Raw genomic sequence first — 25,994 nt, forward strand, 5'->3', positions numbered from 1 at the left:
CAGTGATGAAACCTTGAATGGTGGAACTTGGTGAGTTAAAGAAGTTCATATAAGATGGAGTTCCAATAAAGGCAGACATTGATGAAATATCAAAACCAAACATCATACCAGCAATAGTGGAAATACTGGCAATGAAGTAAACATTGTAGATCTTTGGCAAATGATCTAAAGCTTCGTTGATTCTCAAAGCAGGACCTGAGAATATCCTTTCTATTCTAGCAGACATAGTAATAAATGTTGTGTGAGTAAATGTTGATGAAACGAGAAATAGCAAAATTGAAACTTAACTCGAAGGAAGTACCCACGTATTTATAAACTTTTGTTTCCGTGTGTTTAAGGTGATTTAATTAGTTGAATGTCATAGTTTAGCATCATCAACATTAACTGTAACAACAACAACAACTGCATCTGGTGAGGAAAAGTTTATTCTTGTGTTTTGTGTATATGCAAATTATCCCCACCGGATTAAATGTGTGAAAACAATAGAAAATAATCAGACAATAAAATTTTGGGACGGATAAATGACACAAATCTCCACGGTGTCCAGCATCATGCACAAAAAAGTTCCATTAAGCACTCAGACACTAAAAATTTTTACAATGTACGAGGTGAGCACATACATTTAGTGGGATTGTCGTCACGGAAAAAAATATTCATCATGCAGACACTGATTTTTCATCTATGTTGTTTTCACAATTGGTGGGGTTAAAAATTTTGACTCGCCGTACACATTCGTTGCTGGTCCTTTTTTAAAAAAATTTTTCCGTATAATCTTCCCGAGTCCAGAGCCAAGAAATTAAGAAAAATTAGTTTTTCCTATGGCAGGAAACAGGTGATTATTCAAAAAAAAAACACCGAGACCCTTGCCGACGATAATAGAGGGCATTGGCATGGCTTCACAGTGTTTTGCTTCGTTTTGCAGGTTGGTCTAAGCTGAAAAAGGTCTGTGTAATAGCTCTCGAAGTGAAATTGCAAGAGGGAAAATTGCAGATTGTTTCAAAAAATTAATGTGCAAATGTATTTTGTAACCGTCTTGTTACTACCGCATTAACCTTATTAAATTCTCCGGGCGTAGCGGCCGGTAACTCCATGTTTTACAAAGCCCAACAAAAATCCATTTGATTCCGATATTGTCGTCTAAACTTTACCTTCACATAGTATAAGTAGTTCTATAATTATCCTTGAGGATCACAAAAAGCACGGGAATGACAATAGTATATAAACTATATGGGCTAACCGCAGTATTTTTGTCTCCTCGAAAAGACAACCCTCTGTAAGCACATACAACACATTTTGTAATTGATTGCGCTAGACTGTAATCCTGTCACCTGGTTATTCAAGTTACGGCTGTAAAAATACTGATGTACGTGTACGATCAATAACTTACTGAAACAGGAATGAAAACAAAAAAATCCCTCATTTGTGTAAACAGACACGAAAAAACTAAAAGCTAAAAACAAACGTTTGTGTCGGAAAATAGATTTCATACTACTAAAGAATTTTTAGCAACCAAAAAAAAGAAAGGCTTGGGGCGAAATTTACCACTCAATACATCCCAAACATAAACCACCCCCACTTCAAGGCCAGATCTGATGACTCCCAATTTAATTACTTGGCAACATCTCTCAGTGGCGAATTTGCCAAATGACATTTACTCCCTCTGCATATTATCCATTCACTTTGTTTTACGTTTCCTCTATTTTTACAAACAATTCACGTCACTACTTTTCTTTTTCGTGTTTTCTTAACCGTAAAAAGAGAAATTCGTTTTTAGCTTTTCTTTAGTTTTACCCCAAATTCAGACACGAAAAAAACTTTTTTTAAAGTTTGAAAATGGTGCAAAGAGAATGCCATTTACGTATATGCGTATTGCTCATGAGATATCAGTCTCTTTTTGTATCTTGCGAGTGAATTTCCCCATTTATTGAAATTTCGGATTAAATGTTAACAAACTCCCCAATGCAATTCATCGAATGAATATCAATAATGGATTTTTTTACGCTTGTGTAAATCTTCTCAAGTCTTTTCCCCCGTTTGGTCTTTGATATGTGTCGAACAAAGAAGAGCATTCCGGTTATGAACTCTTAATGACTCTGTTCTTCTTTACTGTCGGCTACATTTCTTCCATGATAAAACTCGGCCTACCCCATGGGATAATCGTGATTTTCTCCATACGCACATTTAAGTTTGTGAAGTTTTCTAATAACAATCGTCAATTAATTGCAACACAATCGTGAAACAAACAAGGAGAAAAAGAAAATTTTTCATTTACGGAACGATCCCCCCTTTGGCTTGGGGCTTTGACTCTGGGGGAAAGTAATACAAAGGTAACAAAGGCGAAAATAGACGAAGTCTAGCCATTCGAGGCAGTGAAAGCCGAACGGAGGCGACATATACATAGAGTAGTAAAGTTCTGTTCGGGCCTTGTTTTTCAGTTGATCCGGAGTTGCTGTGAAGGGATCTCCCAAGAAAAGCTTCATTAACACAATAGTAAGTTAATCCGTATAAGATTCAATTGTAAGTTTTTATTTTCTTTTTCTAAAGAGTTTGATCGTTCCATTGTGGAGCAAGAAATGTAGTGTGTAAGGTCTCCATTGACTTCATAAAGCACAAGTAGACCCATTGTATATGGCCCTAGCCGAAAGATCTCACATTATATTGTTTGTCTGTAATTAGCTTTGAAAATCGAATCTTGTCCCCACAATGTTTTTATTGTCTCTATTGTTATTGTTTTTTTCGGAACAATTTTGTGAACTCTATAATAGAGAAAAGAAATAGTGTCTGCATAATTTTTCCGTACGGCACTCTTTGTCTTTCGGAGGTATTGTGTAGGTTTAGCTGAAACATTTGGTGGGGAAGAGGCTCATTTTACAATACACTACATATACACACGCCTTAAAAGAAATTGGGTGAAACATTGAGTGATCAAAAAAACAGAAAGTAATTACGACTCCTTACATTTCCGAAGAAGGGATCACATACGTTTAACTCAAATGAGAGGTGATGTCGTTTGCAATTGAACTAAAGTTTTTTGCTGACGTAAGGAATCGTATCACAACGTGACGGACTCGAAGAAATTATTTTTAACTTGGCATCGGAATGATCCTCAACATTTTAGATCACAAAAAGCTTAGTTTAACTGGGGAGTGATTCCATTTGTCTAATATCAGGTTATTTCTTACTAATTCATTACTTATGAAGAAGGCAATAATGTAATGGTTACAATGATTATTGGGAGAAGTGTCATGTTTCCCCACACACACACACATGATTGAGTTAGCTTTATGTAGTATATGCAGTTAGAGTTAAATTTAGTAGCAATCTCCCTATTATGATAAAATGTTGTATTAAATTACTACTTTAAGGGATGTAAGTTGTACGTTTGGTTCATTACTTGCTGTAATACGTTCCAACTATTATCCAATGGAATTGTTGAAAATGTAATTTCTTCACCCCTTATCGTTCCCCACCTTAACACTTTAAGATACCAACTCTATTTGGGCAATGATTCATAGTTTTGCGTACACCTGAAATGAACTACACCAATGGTATGCATGCTTTGAGATCTCTGAGACATATCTGGGTGTTTCTTCTTATTTGAATGTACTTCTCAATATTATCCTTTTAAAGTAAAGGTATACATGAAATGCAAACTTTGAGTACACTCCTGTTCATACATTCGTACAACATGTTGTAGAGTTGCATATTGAGAAAATACAATTACTCCACTGGGTATTTACTAGCACAAAATATACAGAAATCAAGGAGTTTAATGGTATTTCTTACTACAAAATGTATGTTGAATCAAACCAATGAACTGTAGTACACTCCGTGAAGTTGTATTTACTGGTCAAAAACATTGAGCTGTTTTTTGCTGAAAGAAAATTGAAAACAAAAAAATATGCTTGATCAAAACTACTGAGATCAGGTGTTACTTTATCAAATCCAAATTCAAATTTAAAACAATTTGATTACTTAATATATTAACCCCAAGATTACGTTATTAAACTAGCAATCTAAGTTCTGGTTAGAATTATTTTTTTTGCATGGATCTTTAAGGTCCCAATTGTCTTCTATGTTTGGGAAACCGAATTGGAAGACAGAAACACACGCTTGCCATTCGTGATACATGAAGAACTTTCTGATGTTTACCCTTTGTCGTAATGCTGCGTGCACTATTACTGTAGTTGTGAGCGGGGGAAGAGCCTGTTTTTTGTGTTATTCTCTACAACGACAAGGGGTTCCTTATGGATGTCAAGTCGATAGATGTGAGCCCAGTGTCAACATTAGTGATACTACTAAGCTATATGATTTGGATTCCGTCAACTTGATCGAAGTTTACATCTCGTGGCAGGTTTCCAGTGACTACTCAACTACACTGTTTGAAAGATGTGTTTTTTCTTTGTAATTATCGCAGGCTTCAAACTAACTTTCATGTTTTTTTGAAGGGCTCCCGCTTTCAGCTCTTCTACATTTCAAAAGAAATATGGTTTATGGTTTAACGTCTTATGTATATGCAGTCTTTACTGGCCTTTTGGGTTGTGTCCATAAAGACTATGGATCTATAAAAAACCTTTTGCCAAGCTGAAGTGACAACTTTGTTATGAAGCATGAATCCACAGGGATACCCTTTTGCAATGCAAACCCATAGGAGAATATCTTGTACATATGTTGAATAGAATGCAAAACTGCAACACTTTTCAACATTGTACTCTGGTGTTTCCGTCACAGATTTCTCCACAGATTACCTTGTTTGTGAGAGAAATAAAATAATGGGGTGTTTTTGCATCACTCAGTGAATTCTTTATAAAGCTGCTTGTTCATTGTTAGGCCTAGCCGACCAGGTGTTCAGGAACTAAACCCAGCATGACATTTTTGGTGCAAATTCGTTGAACCTGAATGAGTTGGTTACAGTGATGTACCACACATTTAAAATATGTTTTGTAAAGTTTTGTATACTTTAAAATGAACACGGAATATAGAGCTCTCTAACTACTCTGTTAGGTATCGCTAACTCTATGCAAAATAATAATGCAAAAAGCATGCCCAACAAACTCTGACTATGGCCATTTCGAGTTATACTCTGAACATATGTATCAACTAGAGATATCTCAAAAGAGTTGCAAAGTAGTTAGTGTCCCTGACGTAGCTAAATCTCTAAAATTATACAATCTCTCTACATCACAACTGATCTCTATAAAATCTCCATCATCACCAGAAAACACATAAACATAAAATTACTCCCAAAACTCCAAACTCTCCTCTTTCCACTTATTCATACAAATAAAATACAATCAACGAAAATCTCTAACAAACGCATCCTCCATCTCTCCATCTATCCATCTCTTCTTTTTCACTTCAGTTCACTTTTCCTCTTCAACCAATACTGTTTATTATCATTAATGATTTGACAAGTATAACTCAAATTAGGATACACTTGACTGATATTATTAAACAAATTTTCAGCGAATGTACCTATGAAAAATAATTGTCCCAGAGGGATATTTGGCTTATTATGTAGTATTTCATTCAATTCAAATGGTAAATTTTCATATTCGATTTCATCTTCTAGTTCAAGAACCCATTCTGCTCCTTGTGCATCATCGGTGAATGATGCTATAGAGGATGAGATTGAGGATCTGGTGGTTGTATCTGTGTCAATATCGGCTTCATCGTCATCGTTAGTAGATTGTTGTTGCTGTTGTTGTTTGTTCAACAATTGATCGAGTTGGTTGACTTCGTCAAATTCACGTTGCAAGACGACTGCCCATTGTGATGAAACGCGTAATGGTCTAGTGACATTTGATATATCAGCACATTTGATAAGCAAAGCAGAAATTAACTTGGTTCTGTTGTCATTGCTCATAGGCTCATGAGTTCCAGCTTCTGCATCTCTATCACCATCATGAGTAGTAGTTGCCTTAGTACTAGCACTAAAGTTCTTCAATTTAGACATGTATTCAAAGTGCTCTCCCATATCAGTAGCCAAAATCGATGACACAATCAAATCATGTAAATTCAATAGTGAATCTTTGTCAATTTTTGTTTGTAGCAAACTAGGCCAACATACGTTAAGTACTTTGTTGATAAATATTGATGCATGATATGATTCCAAAACTGAACGATCATTGTAAACTAGTGATGTAGGAGTCCTATTCTTGATCATAAATGCGTTTGTTGTTCCTGGATGGCCCACATCGTGACCCAACGCAGCAACTAATAAACCCAAAGTTTGTATTAAATTCAAGCTTGGCGTCGAAGGTTGTTTCACGACCGATGCAGCCGAAACCTCTGAATTTGTAGGCGAGTCCGGTCTACTCAATGATGAAGTGGAGCTCTTGTTGCTACCCATCGCTTCAGATAAAATCAGAGTCAAATCAACCAGACTGAATACTCGATCAGTAGCAATCAACTCCACATAACCCTCATTTTTACTCAATGCAAAATTAACCACTTGATAAGGATCAATAATAAATTGTTTAAACTGAGGTAAACATCCTAATCTGATTAAAAAATGAAAACAAGCTTGCAAGACATCAACAGCATGACGGAAATTATGAAATGGATTTCCCGACCTATAAGTATCCCTAACAATGAAAATAATAGCTAACAACTCGTTCCTATTGGGGAAATGTAAACCCTCGACAAAGTTTGCGTCTTTTTCTTGTTGTCTTAACACCTGTTGTAATGCATAATTAATCATTAAATAAACACAGTAAACTAAATCATCATTGGATAATTCATGAGCTGGAAATGCCCAGTTGCCCACAGTTGAACAAAGGTAAGATAAATGTTCATCCGAAGTATTCGATAACAAACTGAAAAAGTCAATTTCTGACAACAACAATTGCTTTAATTTGAATAAATGTTGAGTAGCATGTTGTGATCGAGTAATGTTTTTATACAATAGTTCTGCCATTGTCGGTATTCTGTGTTTAGTATCAAATGCATTTTGGACCATAGTTGTGCCTGACCAAATACCAATGCGAGATATTCTATGATATAGTTTATCGATAATGGAGTTGAGTTGATGTTGTAATGAAGGATAATCATCATGATCATGCGGTATAATGACAATGTTCAAATGGCCAAAGAAGTAATCTAGTAAAATGACCTTGTCTTTAAACAGAAGCAGCTCCAACAGTGTATGAGAGGTCTGTTGGCGGCTATGGTGGTGTTGGCGATCTTTGTGATGGTGATGATGATGATGATGACGATGTTGATGTTTATCTTCTTTTGGAGAAGGAAGTATAACAAGAATAGGGTGGTTTATATCTGCTTCTTGACTACCTTTCTTAAACAAATACTCTATCAACAACTTAAACGTCGCAAAATGCTTATTATGCTGCTGTTCATAAGTCCTATGTTTTGATTTCACTTTAAATGTAGGGATATCCTTGTATAACGATAGTATTTCAAGCATGGTTTCTTTTATTGGAGGAACTAGTGAAACTCTGTCTTGTCGAGATAGCTTTCCAAATACTGTTTTCAAATACTGACCTTCAATTCCGAGGAAAATCAAACAACAGTGATAACTTGGGGTTTTGATACGTCTAACGACAATTTGTAATGTTGTTTGGTGCGTGGAAATGGGACCTCGAAGTAGAAAGTTTGTTGTTGTATGCTATGAATGTTCTTCTTCGGAAACAGAAAAAAGATGTTACTGAATTCGTTGGAAATAGTCCTGAGCTATTATATCTTGGGGTTGTATGTTTGGTGAGAAACAATATTTCGAGTAATCTTATCAATAAATCACGGGGCTCAATCCTATGTTCTGTAAATCTAGTTTTATTGGTTATGATCCTTTTAATAAGATGATGATGATTAACAAGCCATATTACAAGTTGTAAAAAAAAGAAATTTTTTAGTTTTTTAAATTTCTTTTTAATTTTCAGCTTTCCCCTTTTTTGAGATTTGCGCTACCGAAAAATTTTCAACCATCCCCCTAACCAAACCAATTGCAAAATTCTATACATATACGTATATATATATAATTTCATAGAAACGAAAGGCTGAATGTCTATAATAGCAGTGCTGTATATGAACTAAACTTCAATGATTAACTGCCCATGGTGTTTCAAGACGAACTTAGACGAAAGCTTGTTTCTCTCTAATTTAATTGCTTCACTTTGACCAACCCAATATCTTTCTCACACTACGATTCTGAAGGCATCCTTTTACTTCAATTTAGTCAAATATTTCCAAGAAGATCTTCTATTTAAAGCCTAACTAACACAAATAGAGCAAACACCGTTGTGATGGAAAATGTCGTGTGGAGGAAATTATCATCATATGATTTTATTTTCCCAATAAGCCACCCCAAAAGGAAACCAAACTCCATAGAATCGCAACAATTCCGCCAATTTAATGACCTGTGCTACAATTCCTCTCATTTAATATTAATTAGTCATATCTATAATCTTAAATATATCATGCATATACATATTAACCCCAAAATTCTCCATTTCCCATCATCTCATTACCCCCAAATATATTCCCACCAACACAACCAACCCTGCAAATACCACATTAAGCCGAATAATACGTTTGTTCCGTTTATTCTGGTTATGCATATGTATCAGTTTATTAATCTCCTCCAACAAATTCAATTTATCGTTGACCTCATTCTTCATCAATTGCTTTTGTTGCATAATCTTATCCTTGTATCGATTAGTTGTTGCCTCAAGATTATTCAAATTTGAATCAATTTCATTCAATTTGGATAAATTATCACTAATTACTGATTTATTGTTATCACGAGTTTGGGATAATTTGGCCACCAAGTCTTGTCGTAATTGATGCATCAGGTCATGAAGCGTTCTTAAATATTGTGATACAAGATCAAGTTGTAAAATTGTTGCTTTAGCTGGATTTGTTTTAGCATATATTAGGGCCCTTGTTTTGATCAACACTTTTTCGGAAATGGTGGTTAATATTTTGATTAAGTCACCGTATTGTTCATCCGTGGTACTAACATGCTTCCTTCTATAGCTGCTATGGTGGTGTTTGCGTTTCTCCAACTCTTCCAAAACATTGTCAATATTAATCAAGTAATTGACAAGTTTATCATCTTCGATTACATGCTTTGTGTCATATTCAAATCGAAACCCGCCATTGCTTAATACGTTATTAACTAAATCCTCACTCGCATATGCAGGTAAGTTATTACCGAGACCACCACTCATGTTACTAACATTACTCAACACCGATTCAATTTGCTTTTGCAGCTGTGGCTGTTGCTCTAGTTGTTGTGGTGGTAGTGGTTGCATCGAATGTGGTTTCATTTGCGGTGTTTCCGCCTCAACTCTCTTCTCCTCATCTTCCAATTTCTCCTCTTGTTTCTCTAACCTTGCCAGTTTTTCATCCAAATTTACTTCACGATCAAGTGTTCGTTGCAAATGCGCTTCCTTACTAACTTGCTCTACCGCTTCTTTATCTTGACCCAAATCATCAGGTGGTTTCTTCCATTCACTAGCGCCTCCTCGTGTACCTCCTTTACTAGGTTTCAATGGCGTCAATGCACTCAAGTTGACATGACTATTCAGCAAAGATGAAGGTAATAAGTCCTCATTGAAATACCTACTACCATTCATTTCACTTCCGGGTGAAGGAGGAATCTTTTTAGATGAATTTAAAAACTGATCAACTAATCGATTCTTTTGCTCTTTTCTTAAATGCTCCATCTTATGCGTATGTAAACTCTGGGTACTGGCATTGGCACTAGAGCCACCAGAATTAGCATTGACATTACCACCTTTCAAATCTCTGAACCAAGGACTGCTTAGTAAACCAGGACTATCACCCACAACCGACAGCTTTAAGCGATCAGATTTCCCACCTATTCCATTTATAATAGATTGTGCGGCACCGCCTTTCCATTTAGTTCTGTCCAAGTTGAAGTATCCTGAGCCACCATCATCTCGAGAAAGTACTGGTGGGGTAATTCGTTCTCTATCTAGCAAAATACGTAAGTTGTCACTCGATTTGGATACTGCTGGTGGAGTCGTTATTGAGGAAGTTGACGAGGAAGTTGATCTGCGCTTATGTTGATTATATCTTGGTGTTTTTATGCTGCTATCTGATCGATTTTTATTACTCATGGGGAATACTGTGGGTGATTTCTCCAGTTCTGAAGTTAGTCGTTGTGTTGAATACTTTTGCAGAGGTGATTGAGTTTGTTGCCAAGAATTGTCAATAGGGTAGTAGGACTTGATGCTACTAGTATCAATAAGCGGAGCGGTCCCATTAGTAGAGTTCATATCTTTAAACTTTATCGATATGCGTCGGTCATTGCTTTGTCCTGATTCTTTCTGACTTCCATTTGTTGAACCACTAGTTTTGACTACTTCGTCGTCCTTGTGTGGCTCATTATTAGTGTTGTTTTGCGGTTTATGCGATTCATTTCCATCTGAGTGCTGCAGTCGTAGATTTGATGCTAATTTTAGGGGTGTTGATGTGGCGCCGTCTTGTATATCAATAGACATTGTGTGCCCACGTTGATCGATTATTTAATGTGCTTTCAACTTGGTACTTTGACACATTTGCTGTTGGTAATCTATGACACAATTAGTGGCTGGATCTATTTTTTCCACTGCAGCCACTGATATAAACTCTCGAAATACTGTACTTTGTATTGAGGATCTAAATTGATTCTTAGTAATACAGCTGTCAATCTCTTTCCCTTTCGTACTTCAAATATTTCAATTTCCCGTTTTTGTATTTTGTACTACAAAATAAATATATCGAAACACGGAAATAACAAACGCCTTATACTAATATACAGTTCCGACTAATTTCTATGTACTTGCCCATCTCTCTCTACTTTGCGGCTGATCCTCTTCCACCTGCACCCTGTTCAATCAATGTCAAAGTCTCATCACTAAGCTCAACTTGAATCAACTCCTTTTCACCTTTTCCTTGAGGTTTAGGCAAAAATCCGATCTTGATCAAATAACTGATATAAACACCCATTTGGTCTAAAGTGACACCCTTTCCAGCACTCAAATCAACACCAGTGTAAGCTGCATCCTTCTTCAACGACGTTCTAGCATTAGTGTCATCCAATTCTGGTGCCTTAGTATCTTGTGGCAAATTATCTAAAACAAAATGCAACAATGGGAACAATGCACTCTCCTTCAGTTCATCAACTACAAATGTCTCCAATTTACTAGTCCATACAGGGTAATCCAATGGATTGATGTCATATCCATAAGATTTCAAACATCCCAAGAATTCGTTAAATTGGATTCTAGGATGACCAGTCACTTGTGCAACCGTCAATGCAATATCACTAGGTGGACTCAATGCAGTAGATGTAACTACCCTAGCAACATGATCTACGGGAACCATATTCACATTGTTTGTGATATCAGGATAATAACCCAACTCAGTAGCTCCTTTCAACATTCTCAATAAAAAGTCATCAGTATTAGAAGCACCAGTTTGAGAGAACCCAGTGACATACCCTGGACGTATGATACAACCACGTAACCCACGTTCTCCAGCACGACGAACAATGTACTCAGCAGCCCATTTGGATTGACCGTATCCATTGCCTAATCCTTTAGCTGAACCTTCCAAGTCATCAGATTCCGAAATACCATCTTTACCTTGTTTCAATAACTCATCCGACAAGTTGACGAAATAATCAGTATCAAGAGTTGATGTGGATGAGACAAAGGCAAAATTCTTTGGCCTACCTTCACCTGCCATGTTGAGGACATTGATGGTACCAATCACGTTTGCATCGCGTAATTGAGAATATGGGTAGACCCAGTGAACAAATGCACCATTATGGATGATCACATCGATGGTGTTTGTCAATTGTTTCCATTCTGCTTCTGGCAAGCCGAAGTGTTCCTTAGAGAGATCCCCAAGAACAACTTCAATATGATCTTTCCATGAATCTTGCCAGATACCATACGTGACACCAGTTTGACGAATTCTTTCTAATCCAGCTTCTTTGGTAGAAGCCCTGACATGGGCATAAACCTTGATATCAAGTTTACCTTTTCTTGCCTCTAATAAATCACGAATGATGAATGAACCTAAAAACCCAGTGGCACCGGTTAGAAAAACATTGACCAATTCCCCTGGAAAAGCTTCCAACGAGTCGTAGTTTGCGTGTAAAGCCACAGACGACAAGTTCTTTGCATCTTGAGCGTAATCGATGGCAACTTCTTTCTCACTGTCATCTTTCTCAGCATCCCCATTGTCTTTATTTGACCCGGCAAACTCAAAATCCTTATCTCCCTTGAGCACTTTTTCAACTTCTTTAGCAAATTGTTCAACTGTTGGGTTCTTGAAAATTACACCAAGTGGAATTTCAACATTCAATTTTTTTCTCAATTCGAAAATCATTCTTGTTCCTAAGATTGAATGACCACCTAAATCAAAGAATGAATCTGATTTGCTAATACTTGAAGGTCGGTTGGGCAAAACTTCAAACCAAAGATCTTTAATTTGTTGCTCCAAATCGGACAATTCCTCCTTTTCGGTAGCTTCAATGTCCTTGGCAGATTGACTCAATCTAGAAACAGCAACAAGCTGAGCGGTGTCTGGAAATGGCAATTTAGGTTTATCAACTTTACCATTTGGGTTCAAGGGGAGTTTAACAAGGGGGACAATGATTGTTGGAATTGCATATGATGCTAATTTCTTTTTCAAGTATGCTTTGATATCCCTAATCAACTCTCTATAAGCAACCAATCCTTTAACAATTGGATCTTGTGCTTCTTCGGCATCTTCATCAAACTCAGATTTGAAATTAGACAACTCTGGTGAATCTTTAGGAACAATGTAGGAAATAAGTGTAGGTTCTTCGTTTTTATCTCTTCTCACCAATGTTACATTTTCCCTCACTAATGGGTGTTGCGACAAATGAGTATCAATTTCACCCAACTCGATTCTGAATCCTCTAATCTTAACTTGATCATCAGCTCTACCACAACACTCAACGTTACCATCTGGTAAATATCTACCCAAATCACCAGATCTGTACATTCTATCTCTTGGACCGAGCCAACCAGCACTTCTCCAGGGTTCATCAGCACTTTTTGCTTTATCTTCCTCAATCCATTTATTTGGATTAACATACCAGTTGGTGATAAACTTCGCTGCATTTAAATCTGGCAATCCACGGTAACCTTCAGCCAAACCAGCCGCACGAACATAAATCTCCCCTACTTCACCCACACCACATGTTTGTGATCTATCATTTCTATTCACAACTAAAAGCTGTACTTTTTGCATACCAGTTCCAGCAGGCATAACATCTTTCAAATTCTTCAAGTAATTAGGATTAGTCTTTCTGCTTTCAATTTCAAAATAGGACACAGATCTTTGCGTTTCAGTAGTACCATACATATTGACAATGTAAACATTCTCGGCCAATGTTTGTAACCTCAAACAGTCTCTTTTAGTTAAGATATCACCAACAAAGAACGCATGGTGTAATGATGGGATAGCGGTAGTTGCTTCAGCACTCAATAATTGACCCATAGCTGGGGTCAAATGTGTCACTGTGGCTCCGTACTCTGCCATCCATTCAGCCAATTTTCCTGGTGTACCAATATCATCAGCAGTAGGAACTAATAATTGTGCACCAAGAAACAATGGAGTAAACATATCTCTTTGGATAGGATCGTGAGCAATACCTGATAACATTGTGAATTTATCATTTTCTGATAACCCAAATCTCTTTGCCATCCAAGGGAAGTAGTATGCTAATGAGTAATGACGGCCAAGAACACCTTTTGGAATACCTTCAGAGCCAGAAGTGAAGGACAATGTTGGGTTTGAGTCGGGGCCAACAAGAACTCCAGTTGGTTGATCCTTGAATTTGGCATACTCCTCAAGAACATCCTTTCCATCGACTTTACCGCCCACCAAGGAACCATCATCATTGATTTTCAATTGAGGAATGGAGGTAATAACATCCAACTCATTATTGATGTAGTCAGTGACTAAATTATCCAAAGTTCCTGCCTTCTCCAAACCTATCAATCCTCTTGGCTTAGCAACAGAAAGGTAAACATTCTGTCTCGCTGGTGGATAAGCTGGATCAATGACTGAAAAAGTGGCTCCTGCTTTCAAAACCCCCATTACTGCAACCATCAAGTCGACACCACGGTAGGCATATATCATTACAATATCTCCCTTTTTAATCCCGGTATGTTTTAAATAATTACCCACTATATTTGATGCTTGATTAATTTGTTTGTAGGTAAAGTGTCTTGTTTTCGAATTGGGATCCATGAAGGATGCAGTTTCGACAACACAGGTTTTCTCTGGATGTTTCTCAGCATTCGATTGAAAGATGTCCTGTATAGCACCACGATATCCTGACCAGTCTAAATCGATAGTTGGGTCAGGTAAGTTGGCTCTTTGTGTGGGTGTTACCAAATTCACTTTGGTGATGACAACGCTTGGGTCTTTCAAAACCTCCGCAACAAAATGAGTGAATTGCTCGCTGAATATCTTGATCCTGTCGTGAGAATACAATAAAGCATTGTAAAAAATAGTATACTCTGTCCCATCTCTGTAAATAGCCAAGTCTCTAACCGACCCCTGAACAGTGGTGTTCAATTGCTGATTAGGGTTTGAATGTTGATACGACACTTTGAAAAGACCAGGATTGTCTTCCAACTTTTTAGTAATTTTAATCTTTTCCGAAATTTCAGTCAATGTTCGATAATTGATCTGTTTAACATTGTTTTCAAACTCATTTCGTACTTTGTCTTCCAATTCACTAAATTTCAACTCTGGAGTCAAGTTCAATCTAATAATGAACTCACAAGACCCAGGCGATTCATCAGTTGAGATGACAATATCTTCATCACCAGTCAATCTGTAAACCAATGCAGCAAATACGGCTAATCCAGTGGTGAAATCAGATACTTTATCAGCAATGGAGAAACTTAAATTACCTTCAACTGACTTGTTATTTGCTGGTTTTAAATAATCATGTGGAAGTACTGGTAATGTTGGATTATCGAGGTATTCAACCCAGAAATCAGACATGTTTAATAGGCTTGCTCTATGGATTGTAATTTATTCGAGTGAATAGTTTACAACTTTTTCCTATCACCACTTTTGGGCGCTTACAGAAAAGTGAAAAAATAGAAAAAAGATTGCAAAAAGGTACTGCATATAAAATGATCGATAAAATGCCTTAATATATGACTCAATTTTTCAGGTAGCGATTCACCTATACTAGGTTCTCAATAGATGCAAAATCTTAAATAACTATGAATAAAAGCTATATGTGAAGACTATCCTTAGTTCATGAACAAAAACTGTAGATCATCAGGAGTTAATTTACTAACAGCAGCCTCATCATGGTTGATTGTTGCATTGATCATATTTGCCTTCTTTTCTTGTAACTCAATAATTTTCAGCTCAATACTATCCTCAATACAAAATCTTGTGATCCTAATCGGCCTCTTTTGGCCTATTCTATGAACACGGTCCATGGACTGCCATTCAACACTAGGATTCCACCAAGGATCCATCAAAAATACTTGTGAAGCTTCACACAAGTTCAAAGCGACACCTCCTGCCTTTAATGAAACTAAAAACACTTCAACTTCAATGTTGTCCATGAAATATTTGATCGTGTTATCACGCTGTTGTGGTGACATGGATCCAGACAATTTTGCCGTTTGAAACCCAGCTCTTTTCAACCTCCACTCAATCAAATCCAACATTGAGGTGAATTGCGAAAACACAATGGATTTAATGGTATGTTTGTCAGACCTAAGCTTATACAACTCCTCAACGAGAGCTTCAATTTTGGTAGAAGACCTCCATTCACCTCCGTGTGAACCCTGTTTGATTCTGTTAACGATGGAAGCCTTTGTAAACAACTCTTCGTCCACTTCAAGAGCTGGTTGCTCCAAATCGATAGACAATCCAATATGGCAAACTGGACATGTAAGTTTACTATTAACACCATCAAATGATTCAATATACTCCTGAATACACATGCGGCAAAATCTGTGGTGACATTTCGACTCAATTGGCTCTTCGGCTTCATCGTCGCATAGTTGACACATTATTACACCATCAATATGATCTGCAACCTGGTTAGTCCCATATCTTTTCAAAACTAAATCTGGGTGATCAGCCAATTGCCTCATTCTAGTAATCAAAGTAAAAATGTTGGCATAGTTGTTCAACACCACACCCTCGGCCACATAGTCATTGAACTTTCTCTTGGAATCACTGTAAAGAGACGTGTAAAGATCTCTTTCCTCTTCATTGAATCTATCACGCCTGATCTCAACAATTCTTGGAGGCAAACCCAAATCGTCAGCTCTTTCAATTTTGGTTCTTCTCAACATCATATTATCCAATAATAATCGCAAATTCTTGAAACTGTCCATACCATCACCTTCCAATCCAAATTTCAAAATATTCTTCAACATAAAATGGTTAAAAAAATTAGTGTGCATCATTCCTGGATGCCCGCAAAAGTCACAAGTCCTTCCATTCGAGAATTTCCAATCGTTACTAGCACATTCACACTTGGTACAAAAATACTTGTGGAAGGGTTCTAGTTTCATGTACCTAATTAAGGAGTAGATTTCACCGATTCTATTTTGCAATGGCGTACCCGTTAAACACCATCTCTTCTTTGTCTTGAGATAATTTGCAGCTCTGGAAGTATTTGAAGTCCTATCTTTGATGTTATGAGCTTCATCCAAGACAACCCTATAGAATTCTGTTTCATGCAATGCTGATTTCTCCTTCACAAGATTCCCCTTCCTTCTGAAACCATACTGCTGTTTCCTGAACGAGGACTCCAAGACCGAGTAGGATGTCAAAATAACATCATAACCTTCCAACTCACTAACCTTATTTACACGATTTCCACCGTGGAATAGCAATACCTTCAACTTGCCATCTGTGTGCCTCTCGATTTCATTTTTCCATTGCATTAAAGCAACTGTGGGACCAACAACCAAGTTCGGCTTTTTGGTGGTATCGTGCATAAATAACCCAATTGTTTGTATTGTTTTACCCATACCCATTTCATCGGCCAAAATACCCCCTTGGAATCTACCTTCCTCTTGCTTCAAAAGCCAATTCAACCCCTCCAACTGGAAAGGAAGTAACTTGATAGTCATGCCTGCAGGATGCTCAGCACGCTCAGGCTTTATTGGCTCATAGCTAGCTAAGTCTGTGAAAACAGTTCTTAGCTCCGGATGATTTGTGTAGAGGTTATTTGTAGAACGTTCATAATGCGATATTTTGGGTTTCGCAGCTTTTTTTGTCCTTGCAGGGGCTCTTTTTCTCTTCACTTGCTTTGGCGGAGCTGTTGGCGGATCCCTGGCAGGTATATTGGCCAATGGTTCATCATCGGAGGAACTGTCTATGGTAATTGTCTCGCTAGTTCCATTGGGATTTGTGGTCCTTGATCCCAAAAATACAATATCATCATCATCTGACGATGGTGTATCCCTTTCGTCGTCCAAGCTCAAAGTGAACTCCTCATCATCATCAGATGAAGACCCGTCGGCCTGTAGCGCCACCTTCTTCTTTTGGTTGCCATTGCGACGCGTTGGTGTGGCACGCGTTACACGTGGTCCCTGAGGCACTTCCACGTTAGCATATGTGTCAGAGTCCACCTCTTCATCGCTGTCATCGTCAGATGATGGCTCGGTGTATCTCGTGTTTCTGGTGGTCTGTCTTTTTGGCGTTCTTCTTCCCGTTGCTCTTCTTCTCTTGGTATCAGCGTCACCAACCACAAATCCACCACCTATATCACTTAAGTCGGAACCTGAATCCACGTGACCATTTTTATAGTAAGTATCGTTCAAACCATTCATCTTTATCTGTCTGCCTTGTGTTCTTTGGCGAAGGTTGCTATATCGTGAAAATAAATGAGGAATGAAATATGTCTGAAAATTATGGCAAAATTACAAAATTGATTTGTAGAACATCGCACAAAAGGTCTAGACCTGCATATAGCTAATCAGCTGAAATTTTTCAGTTATGCATCTCATTTAATATCATTTATTGGAGCGGTCGTCACAGTGAGGTTCATCAAAGACACAAGAAAGCATCTACAGGATAGCATACCCTCGTTCTTCTTACAATTCTGTATCCCTTCGCTTCTTAATGCCTTGTTGTGTCCGTTCTATGTATAGTACACACTTATCTAAATGTTTCCTGCAGCTGCAGCTTTTTCAGTTCTCTCTGCGTCAAAGAGGAAATCAATATATGATTTGTCAAACGAGTGAACTCTAATGAAACCATCTTCTCCTCCACTACTGTAACCAGTACCGTCTGGGTGTACGGCAACAGTGTTTAATGGACCGAAATGACCCTTGACACGTCCAATTTCTTCTTCAAATATTTTGTGATAAAATCTGGCCTCAAACTTACCTTGTGACTCAGCTGTAGTGGTGACATTCCTTGCTTCTTGACCACCACCTAAAATTACGAAATCTTTTAACGGCGTGATGGCAGCCGTGTTCATAGGAGCATCAGCTTTGTAAACCTTTAATATTTCAAAAGTGTCAACATCGATCAAAGTAGCACATTTGTCCTTTGATGAAGTTATAAAGTACGATTTATCTTCTGGTGCAAATTGAATATCAGTGACACTTACTATCTTTTCCTCGTTATGTATACCGTGTGCTTGGATCTTTTTAATCAACTTACCGGTTTCAGCATCGTACTTGGATACAAAGCCATCATTATGTCCAGCTATTATGTATTTGCCGTCACCTGACCACCCAGCAACGGTAGCCCTGGCGCCATCTTCCTCTCTTTCAATGACCAAGGATGGATTTTCGCTCTGCTGCGTTAAAGTGCTTGGATCACGGTTTATGTCATATACAGTTATCGTACCAACATGACCCATTACTTGGTCAGCAATTGCCAATAACTTTGATCCATCTGGTGAAAATGCAACTCTTCTTACAGGTGAAGGGCTGTTCCATGTGTAAACGCATTCTCCCGTTTCAACCTTCCACAATTTTATAGCCAAATCACCACCACCAGTTGCACATAATTCGGTTTCTGGATCAACATCAATCGACCAGATCACACCGTTATGTCCTTCTAAAGTTCCTAATCTTTCTCCATTTGATGAATACCAAATCGATGCTGCATTATCTTTTGCGACAGAGAAAAGTAAATCACCCTCTCTATTGTATTTCACTTGCGTTAAAGAACGCTCATGTCCCATTAACTTGATTGGTCTCATTGTAGTTTATAGATGTGTTGGTGTTTCCGTGATGTCTAAGATCTTTTCAAAGTGAAAAAAAATAAAAAAAATTTCGCCATAAACAATTTTGGTCGTGCGATACTACCAGATTCCATCAATAGATGAACAAGCTAGGATCCTTGATCTACGAGAGATCAATGTTTCCATATAAAGGAGAAGCATGGATGGCAAATAAGAAAATGTTTATGACCATGATGGTTGGTGAAATACAATCATGGAGTGAAGAGGTATATGAGAGAGTTGTTGTAGATATATCTTAGCTAGTTCATATATTCATGCTATAAACACTATTCACCTGCCATAAGTAAATCAAAATACACTGTAAGTCCACTAACAAACATCTTCGATGACCCTGTCCTTCCCATCGTGGTCGCCATAATCCAATTTCAATTTACGATTGAACAATTCCAACAACCAGTCGAAACACAACTTTGTAACAGCTGGATCGTATCTCCCCTTACTATTTTCATCTCTGATAAATGCATGTTGAGCATCATTGATTTCGATAAAGGTCATTTGTACTTTATTACGTCTCAATTCACTTCTAATCAAATCTCTTCCTTCCAAAAAAACATGGTTATCCTTGTCACCAAAAATCATAACCAACTCACCCTTGATCTCACCGCATCTTTTTAGAGAGTCATCGTTTTTACCCTTACCAAGTGCATGGATATGAATATCAGTTGCAAAGAAGCAGACGGCTGCACTGACGCGAGGATCCAACGCAGTTCTAAATGCCAAATGACCACCCAAACACATACCTGTTGCACCAATGCTACCATTACACGTAGGTAAACTCAACAAGTGATCAATGGTCAACTTGGAATCCTCGTCATATGAACTCAATTCCTTCTCTATCTTGTATCTATTACCCTTGTCGGTCCCTTCATCGTCATAAGCCAATGCCTCAGGGCCCTCAAAGTTATGGTAAACCGAAGGACATGCAACAATGAAACCTTGTCCTGCAATATCTCTGGCAAATCTAGCAACTGGTGGTGTAACTTGATAAATCTCACTGTAAACGACTACCCCAGGAAATTTGACTTGTGGATAATTGGGTATCTTTGGATGAAAGATAAAGATTCTCATTTTAGTTCCATCGCTGGTTTTAACGTCGGTGAATGAATCCTCGATCAACATTGTGGGTGCTACTAAAGGTGGATTGAAATCGTTTGGTTTGTCCGAAAGTGGTCCGAAAGTGAAAGAAAAAATACAAAGTGGGTTAATTACGTTTTGGTGGAAAAGTAAGAGTATTGAGTGCTAATCACACTTTGGACTGCATGCACTAAACCACATCATATAGTTGAATGCTTAAATTGTTTTATCAACTCATGTGATTTCCCTTCTCGTTCATTGGTCTCCATCAATTTTGTATTCCTCATGGCGGCTCCCAAAATATACATACAATTTGTGGCTTTTGATATTGGCAATCTCAAGGAAATCCTTAACACGGTGATGAATCTACGTCACTTCGCTTCATTACACGTTTCGATCTATTATAACCTATTTACATACAAAGTGGCTAACATGGGCCACTTCACTTCTTTTGCAACTTAGCTAATCTATCCGCTTCTTTCTTGGCATCCGCTAAATGTGTCTGTTAGTAGCGTTGCATGATAATACTGATATCAGTTTACATACCTGCCGCTTGTTTTTCTCTCATTCGCTCGGCATCTGTTTCCATTCGTTTATTCTTGTCCCCTTGCTTCTGACTCTTTTTTGCTTCTTCCTGTTTCTTGAGATTCTTAAGTCTTGCAAGTTCTCTTTGGTTACCTCTAGCCATGATTAAACGTGTGACAATGTTGGGTGGATTACTGCGTCCAAATAGCTCAGGAGTGCACTCGAAGTACGTTGTACCAGTCAAAGTTCGCCAAAATTTCACCACTTTGTATCTGCTTTTAAACGAAGCTGGTCTGTCTATATGCAGGATTTGACTACAAGAATATTTTAAACGTACAATTTTATAAATTATTACTTCCTCTATGCTCATTGTTCTTTCATTTCTGTTATAAGGGCACGATCTTTTTTAGGGTCGTATGGAGTTAATAGAAATTTGGAGAATTTCTTCAAGTTTTCAACACCTCTAATTTCAGTTCCAAGCAATGGCATTTTCACCAAATGATAATCCTCATACAACTCAGCCATTTGGTCCAAATACTTCTTTTGCATTTTCCATCTACTGACACATCGTTGACAAGGGTGCTCATCGTCATCGGCAAATAACAATTGGTTAACAACGATTGAATTAACATCCATTTTATATGACATCAATTCTTGGATCATTCTTTCAGTTTCATATAATGACAAAAATTCCGAAATACAAACACAAACAAAAGTAGTCAAGTCTGGGTTGGTGAATTGTTCATTCACTTCGGTGACATTTTTCTGAACCTCATTCAATTTTTCAAACATATCTTGTTGACCTCCAGCCCCACCACCCAACATACTCATCATCGGACCCAACTTTCCTGATAATTGTTGGAATTTTCCCAATAATTTCTGTAAAGTAGATGGCAATTGCAAGAAACGTAAAGTGTGTCCCGTTGGAGCAGTGTCGAAAATGATGGTTCTATATGAAATTTTGTCCTTGCTATCATTTTCACTTACTTTTTGATTCTTAATGTGTTTCAACACCTCCATGAATGATAAAGCTTCATCAATACCTGGTATTGATCCTGTCATGTCATTCATTATGCTTTTTAATGGATCATTTGGGTCATTGTTATATTGTTGTGCTTGTTGTTGTAAATCGCTCATTGCCGCTTCGGGGTCTATTTCCATACAAGACAAATTAGATAAGCCTTCAACTCTTCTGGCCTCTTTCCCAAATTTCTGACAAAAAGCATCCGACAAGTTATGTGCTGGATCCGTTGAAATTAAAAGAAATTCAGAATCTGGATGTTGTAATGCTAATTGAACGGCAATTGATGACGATGTTGTGGTTTTTCCCACACCACCTTTACCACCGACAAAAATCCATTTCAAAGTATCTTGTTTGATCAAAGATTCTAAGGTAGGTTCTAATTCCAAATCCATATTGTAGTTGAACTTTAGGTGGCGTTTGATCGATATTAAATGCTGTCTAACTTTTTTTTTCAACTGTACACCGTGCACATTTTCTATGAATTTCCATATCGGGTTAGGTTTTTGTGCTACCAGGTGTTCATGAGTTGCGAAAACTCTTACAAATCAATAGTTGTACAACCGAGTGTTACAAATCATAATAAAGAGGCTCTATCTATGATAGACTATGTCCGGTTGTATTTAATTGGTGATACATAAAGTAACTTTGCAACTTGAGATGAAGAATTGATACTAATATGTCTTGTTCCGTAATTATTTTACATCAAATGGAAACCAATTTAGCAAATTAATGGATCAACTGTAGGAATGAAAAAAGCATTGAAGAGGACAGCTTAATAGTCAGTTTCAATACCTTTATTGTGACCATGTAGAACAAAAACTCGATAAAAGTTTGACAGTATCTGGTTCTAAGCACTCCGTCGGAATCATTGGATGACCTCAAATGGCATATCGCTTTTTCACAAGCTTCACCTATCTCTTTCTGAAATATTCTCCACTACTCGGAAGCTTCCAATATATGCCCTAGCAAGCAGTTGAGGCACTGCTATCAAATGAGACTATATTAGAAAACATGGTAGCTCTATATTGTTTCCTGCATATTCTCAGCCAATCATATTTTTTCAGTACATAAGCGATTACAATACCCCGGGGAGATTTATACAGAAAAAAAAACTACAATATCCTTCACAAGACAACAGTCTCACCTAACTCCCCCTTCCCATTATTTATTCCCTCTTATACAGCAATCATGTTGTCTCGTCTCGGAGTTGGCCATACAGCTAGATTATCAAACAGATTAGTCAAACCATCTTTAATTAGGGGTATAAAAACTATTCCACAACCACCTGGATTTATTGTTGGTACTGTTAATGATGCATATGTAGGACCAAAACCGCACAAGCTTGAAGGATCATATCACTGGACTCTTGAAAGACTTGTAAGTGCTGGCTTGGTGCCTTTGGTTTTGGCTCCGATGTTTACTGGAGCATCAACATTTGTCGACTCAACCTTGAGTGCATTGTTATTATACCACTGTTATGCTGGTTTCCAATCTTGTATCATAGATTATATTCCAAAAAGAGTATATGGATCTTATTTCAACTATGCTATGTATCTTTTGACTTTTGGAACTGGTGTTGCTGGTTACGGTATCTACGAAATTGAAAAGAAAGAGGGTGGAATAAGTACAATCATTTCAAAGTTGTGGAAAGCTTAAGAGGTGAATGGAAGAGGTAAGAAGGAGCATGCTTTTTTGTATTATTAGCATCTAATTCAATAGACGATACAAGTAAACGCCAACAAGTAGTACAGATGTAGCTATAGCTAAATTCAGTATTGCAGTTTTGTTTTCGCCAGATAGTTTAATGAAAGAAAGTTTATCATGATAATTTGTAGATGGTTGTTTTTCTTTGTTCAACAGTATTGAGCTTGAGGATCTCAGTAATGGGATGTCTTCAACTTTTGGAAATGGCTCAACATCGTTGGGTAAAAGGTTTGTTGCAATAACGGATGATGATGAAAGGTTTTCGGTGTAAAAATCTCTTGAAGAGCGGCGGCTGTTGGTGGGACTTATTTGCATATCGTCGTCATCAGGGGCTCCCTCATGATCAGACAGCGGTGGTGTTAGCTCTATAGCGTCATTAAGTGTAGTACCATTTCTAGAGTCTAGTGACTTGGCGCTATCTCGCACGGAGGGAGTACGCGACAAGTCCATAATGAACCCGTTGATTGCATCAGAGATTAGATCATGTCCACTTTCAGACACCTCATCCTCAGCAGTTGAAGTGGAAGTGTCTTTGAGTACTTTGGCATCACTTGTTCGCTTTTGGTCAAGCAATAATTGAAAATTGTCACGCTCTTTTTTGAGTTTTTCAATAGTCTCAGTAGCAGATGATGATTCTAATTCCAATCTATGCACTTGCTCCTCCAATGACAATACCTTTTTTCGTAAACTTGACACTTCAAGCTCTTTAGAACTCATTTCTTTGCTAATAACTTCGACTTTAGTAGCATGATCTAACCTTAATTTCGCTAGTTTCTCCTCCAATTTTCTTGTCTTTGTCCTCTCGGATTCCAAATCTTCCTTCACGCCTTGAACTTTTAACTTGTATTGCTGTTCTAGATATTTCTTATTAAGTTCATCTAATTCTTTCTGATAGTTTAACAAAAATGTTCGCAAAGAACCCAAAGCCGAGGCTTGCTGTTTCACTTTGGTTAGATTCAACATCAATGTATTAACCATATTCTCGAGAGCCCCTGTATTTGTAATTTGGGAATTGTTGTATATGCCTGCATTTGTTGACGAATACAAGCCTAACAAATCATCTTCGAGTATGGGATTTATATCTCCAAAAAATGCACTATCAAAACTGTCAGAGGCGTGCTGTTTACTCCTCATTCTATCGTCATTTATCTTGCGATAGATTTCTTCCATGAACGACAAGTGCTTAAATTCTGGGGTGTCCAACTGGGAGCTTTTTGCCAATTTGAGATCCGACTTAGTGTTGGCAATCACATTGATATTGTCAATTCGAAGGCTAATTTGTTTGTGTGTTGATTCAGCTTGGACATTGAATCCAAGACAAATTATGTCTCCAATTTTGACCTCTGTTGGTTCATTGTCAAGTCTTGAATCATTGAGATATGTACCATTAGATGACCCTAAATCTTGTAGCATTAATTTCCCGGTTGTTGGGTCTATGTATATCTGAGCATGGTTACGAGATAGAACTCGTGAATCAAAGTACCCATTGGTTACGTCTGGTTTGTGCTTTGTTCCCGTAGGTCGACCAAGCTTTGTTGTTTCTGGGAATATAGCAACGGGCAAATGTTTTTCAATAAATGTATCATTTAAAGGTATTAGTGTTACATAATATTGCATTTGTGCCCTTTTTCGTGGATGTGAGCTGGCTGATGAATAAAAGTAGGAAGTTGTTTCCATGTTATCTCGTTGTGTCCTTGTCTTCATTGGATAGTTAACGACCTGGGACTTTGAATCGGACCGTTTTCTTGAAATCGGACCAGGTGCTGAATCTTTTGATGAAGTGGTGTTGACGTTGCTAACGTCATTTGTTGCTTGAGGTGGTTTTATGTGAATGATGCCACCTTTTCGATGTTCTAAACTAGGGAATGGCAGTATCGCATCAACATTGTATTTATTAAAGTCGGATTCAGATGTAATGTCACTAGATGAGTTGGATCGATGACTGATGCTAAGCGATTCGCCTAAGTCTTTCGACGATTGTGTCATTATTATGCAAGACTATGGAGTTTGTAGTTGACTAAAACGTGTTACAATAATACCAGCTTATTGTTTATTACCCTTTTGTAGTCTTTGTATAGTATTTGAGTTCATTAGTTTATTAGTTGATGTATTTGTGCAAGAAGTTGAATCAAATCCCTTCTTGATATTTCTCCTCCAAAGGTGTGAAAACAGAAAAGAAAAGACAATATATACAATTTTTGCCTTATCCTGGCTAGTGAAGAAAAAGTGTCTTTAGTGATATATGCTATGGGAAGTGAATGATTGACCAAAGTGTATATGATTATGATTCTATAGTATTGAATTCTTCACCTTAGTTGTAACTCTTGACAGTATATCTAAATCATGAGAGAGTCAAGTTCATTAAAAAACTTCGCGTATAAAACTTTGACAAATTAAACCCACAACAAA

General features: G+C 37.5%; 10 protein-coding genes across 10 annotated transcripts; 1 reads left to right on the forward strand and 9 right to left on the reverse strand. All coding sequences in view use genetic code 12, as the record gives it.

Annotated features, from left to right (window-relative positions):
- Positions 1 to 5,353: 5,353 nt before the first annotated feature.
- Positions 5,354 to 7,423, reverse strand: CORT_0B09470 (Pde2 cyclic nucleotide phosphodiesterase; the record flags this gene model as incomplete). The annotated part of the gene is made up of 1 exon (XM_003868038.1): positions 5,354 to 7,423. One exon carries the CDS (start codon positions 7,421 to 7,423, stop codon positions 5,354 to 5,356), a length of 2,070 nt encoding a protein of 689 aa, XP_003868086.1.
- A 1,048-nt stretch (positions 7,424 to 8,471) lies between these two features.
- On the reverse strand, positions 8,472 to 10,484 carry CORT_0B09480 (hypothetical protein; the record flags this gene model as incomplete). Its single annotated transcript, XM_003868039.1, has 1 exon — positions 8,472 to 10,484. The coding sequence occupies one exon, from the start codon at positions 10,482 to 10,484 to the stop codon at positions 8,472 to 8,474; it is 2,013 nt and encodes a 670-aa protein (XP_003868087.1).
- A 334-nt stretch (positions 10,485 to 10,818) lies between these two features.
- Positions 10,819 to 15,021, reverse strand: CORT_0B09490 (Lys2 large subunit of heterodimeric alpha-aminoadipate reductase; the record flags this gene model as incomplete). Its single annotated transcript, XM_003868040.1, has 1 exon — positions 10,819 to 15,021. One exon carries the CDS (start codon positions 15,019 to 15,021, stop codon positions 10,819 to 10,821), a length of 4,203 nt encoding a protein of 1,400 aa, XP_003868088.1.
- A 257-nt stretch (positions 15,022 to 15,278) lies between these two features.
- Positions 15,279 to 17,831, reverse strand: CORT_0B09500 (Rad16 protein; the record flags this gene model as incomplete). Its single annotated transcript, XM_003868041.1, has 1 exon — positions 15,279 to 17,831. The coding sequence occupies one exon, from the start codon at positions 17,829 to 17,831 to the stop codon at positions 15,279 to 15,281; it is 2,553 nt and encodes an 850-aa protein (XP_003868089.1).
- A 332-nt stretch (positions 17,832 to 18,163) lies between these two features.
- Positions 18,164 to 19,216, reverse strand: CORT_0B09510 (Tif34 translation initiation factor eIF3, p39 subunit; the record flags this gene model as incomplete). Its single annotated transcript, XM_003868042.1, has 1 exon — positions 18,164 to 19,216. One exon carries the CDS (start codon positions 19,214 to 19,216, stop codon positions 18,164 to 18,166), a length of 1,053 nt encoding a protein of 350 aa, XP_003868090.1.
- A 351-nt stretch (positions 19,217 to 19,567) lies between these two features.
- Positions 19,568 to 20,377, reverse strand: CORT_0B09520 (hypothetical protein; the record flags this gene model as incomplete). The annotated part of the gene is made up of 1 exon (XM_003868043.1): positions 19,568 to 20,377. The coding sequence occupies one exon, from the start codon at positions 20,375 to 20,377 to the stop codon at positions 19,568 to 19,570; it is 810 nt and encodes a 269-aa protein (XP_003868091.1).
- Positions 20,378 to 20,774: 397 nt separating this feature from the next.
- On the reverse strand, positions 20,775 to 21,020 carry CORT_0B09530 (hypothetical protein; the record flags this gene model as incomplete). The annotated part of the gene is made up of 2 exons (XM_003868044.1): positions 20,775 to 20,824; positions 20,879 to 21,020. The coding sequence occupies 2 exons, from the start codon at positions 21,018 to 21,020 to the stop codon at positions 20,775 to 20,777; spliced, it is 192 nt and encodes a 63-aa protein (XP_003868092.1).
- Positions 21,021 to 21,223: 203 nt separating this feature from the next.
- CORT_0B09540 (hypothetical protein) lies at positions 21,224 to 22,273 on the reverse strand (the record flags this gene model as incomplete). Its single annotated transcript, XM_003868045.1, has 1 exon — positions 21,224 to 22,273. One exon carries the CDS (start codon positions 22,271 to 22,273, stop codon positions 21,224 to 21,226), a length of 1,050 nt encoding a protein of 349 aa, XP_003868093.1.
- Positions 22,274 to 23,069: 796 nt separating this feature from the next.
- CORT_0B09550 (succinate dehydrogenase) lies at positions 23,070 to 23,537 on the forward strand (the record flags this gene model as incomplete). Its single annotated transcript, XM_003868046.1, has 1 exon — positions 23,070 to 23,537. One exon carries the CDS (start codon positions 23,070 to 23,072, stop codon positions 23,535 to 23,537), a length of 468 nt encoding a protein of 155 aa, XP_003868094.1.
- Positions 23,538 to 23,588: 51 nt separating this feature from the next.
- CORT_0B09560 (hypothetical protein) lies at positions 23,589 to 25,571 on the reverse strand (the record flags this gene model as incomplete). Its single annotated transcript, XM_003868047.1, has 1 exon — positions 23,589 to 25,571. One exon carries the CDS (start codon positions 25,569 to 25,571, stop codon positions 23,589 to 23,591), a length of 1,983 nt encoding a protein of 660 aa, XP_003868095.1.
- Positions 25,572 to 25,994: the final 423 nt, after the last annotated feature.

The sequence above is a fragment of the Candida orthopsilosis genome (assembly GCF_000315875.1).
Source record: "Candida orthopsilosis Co 90-125, chromosome 2 draft sequence".
Taxonomy (NCBI): Eukaryota; Fungi; Ascomycota; class Pichiomycetes; order Serinales; family Debaryomycetaceae; genus Lodderomyces; species Lodderomyces orthopsilosis.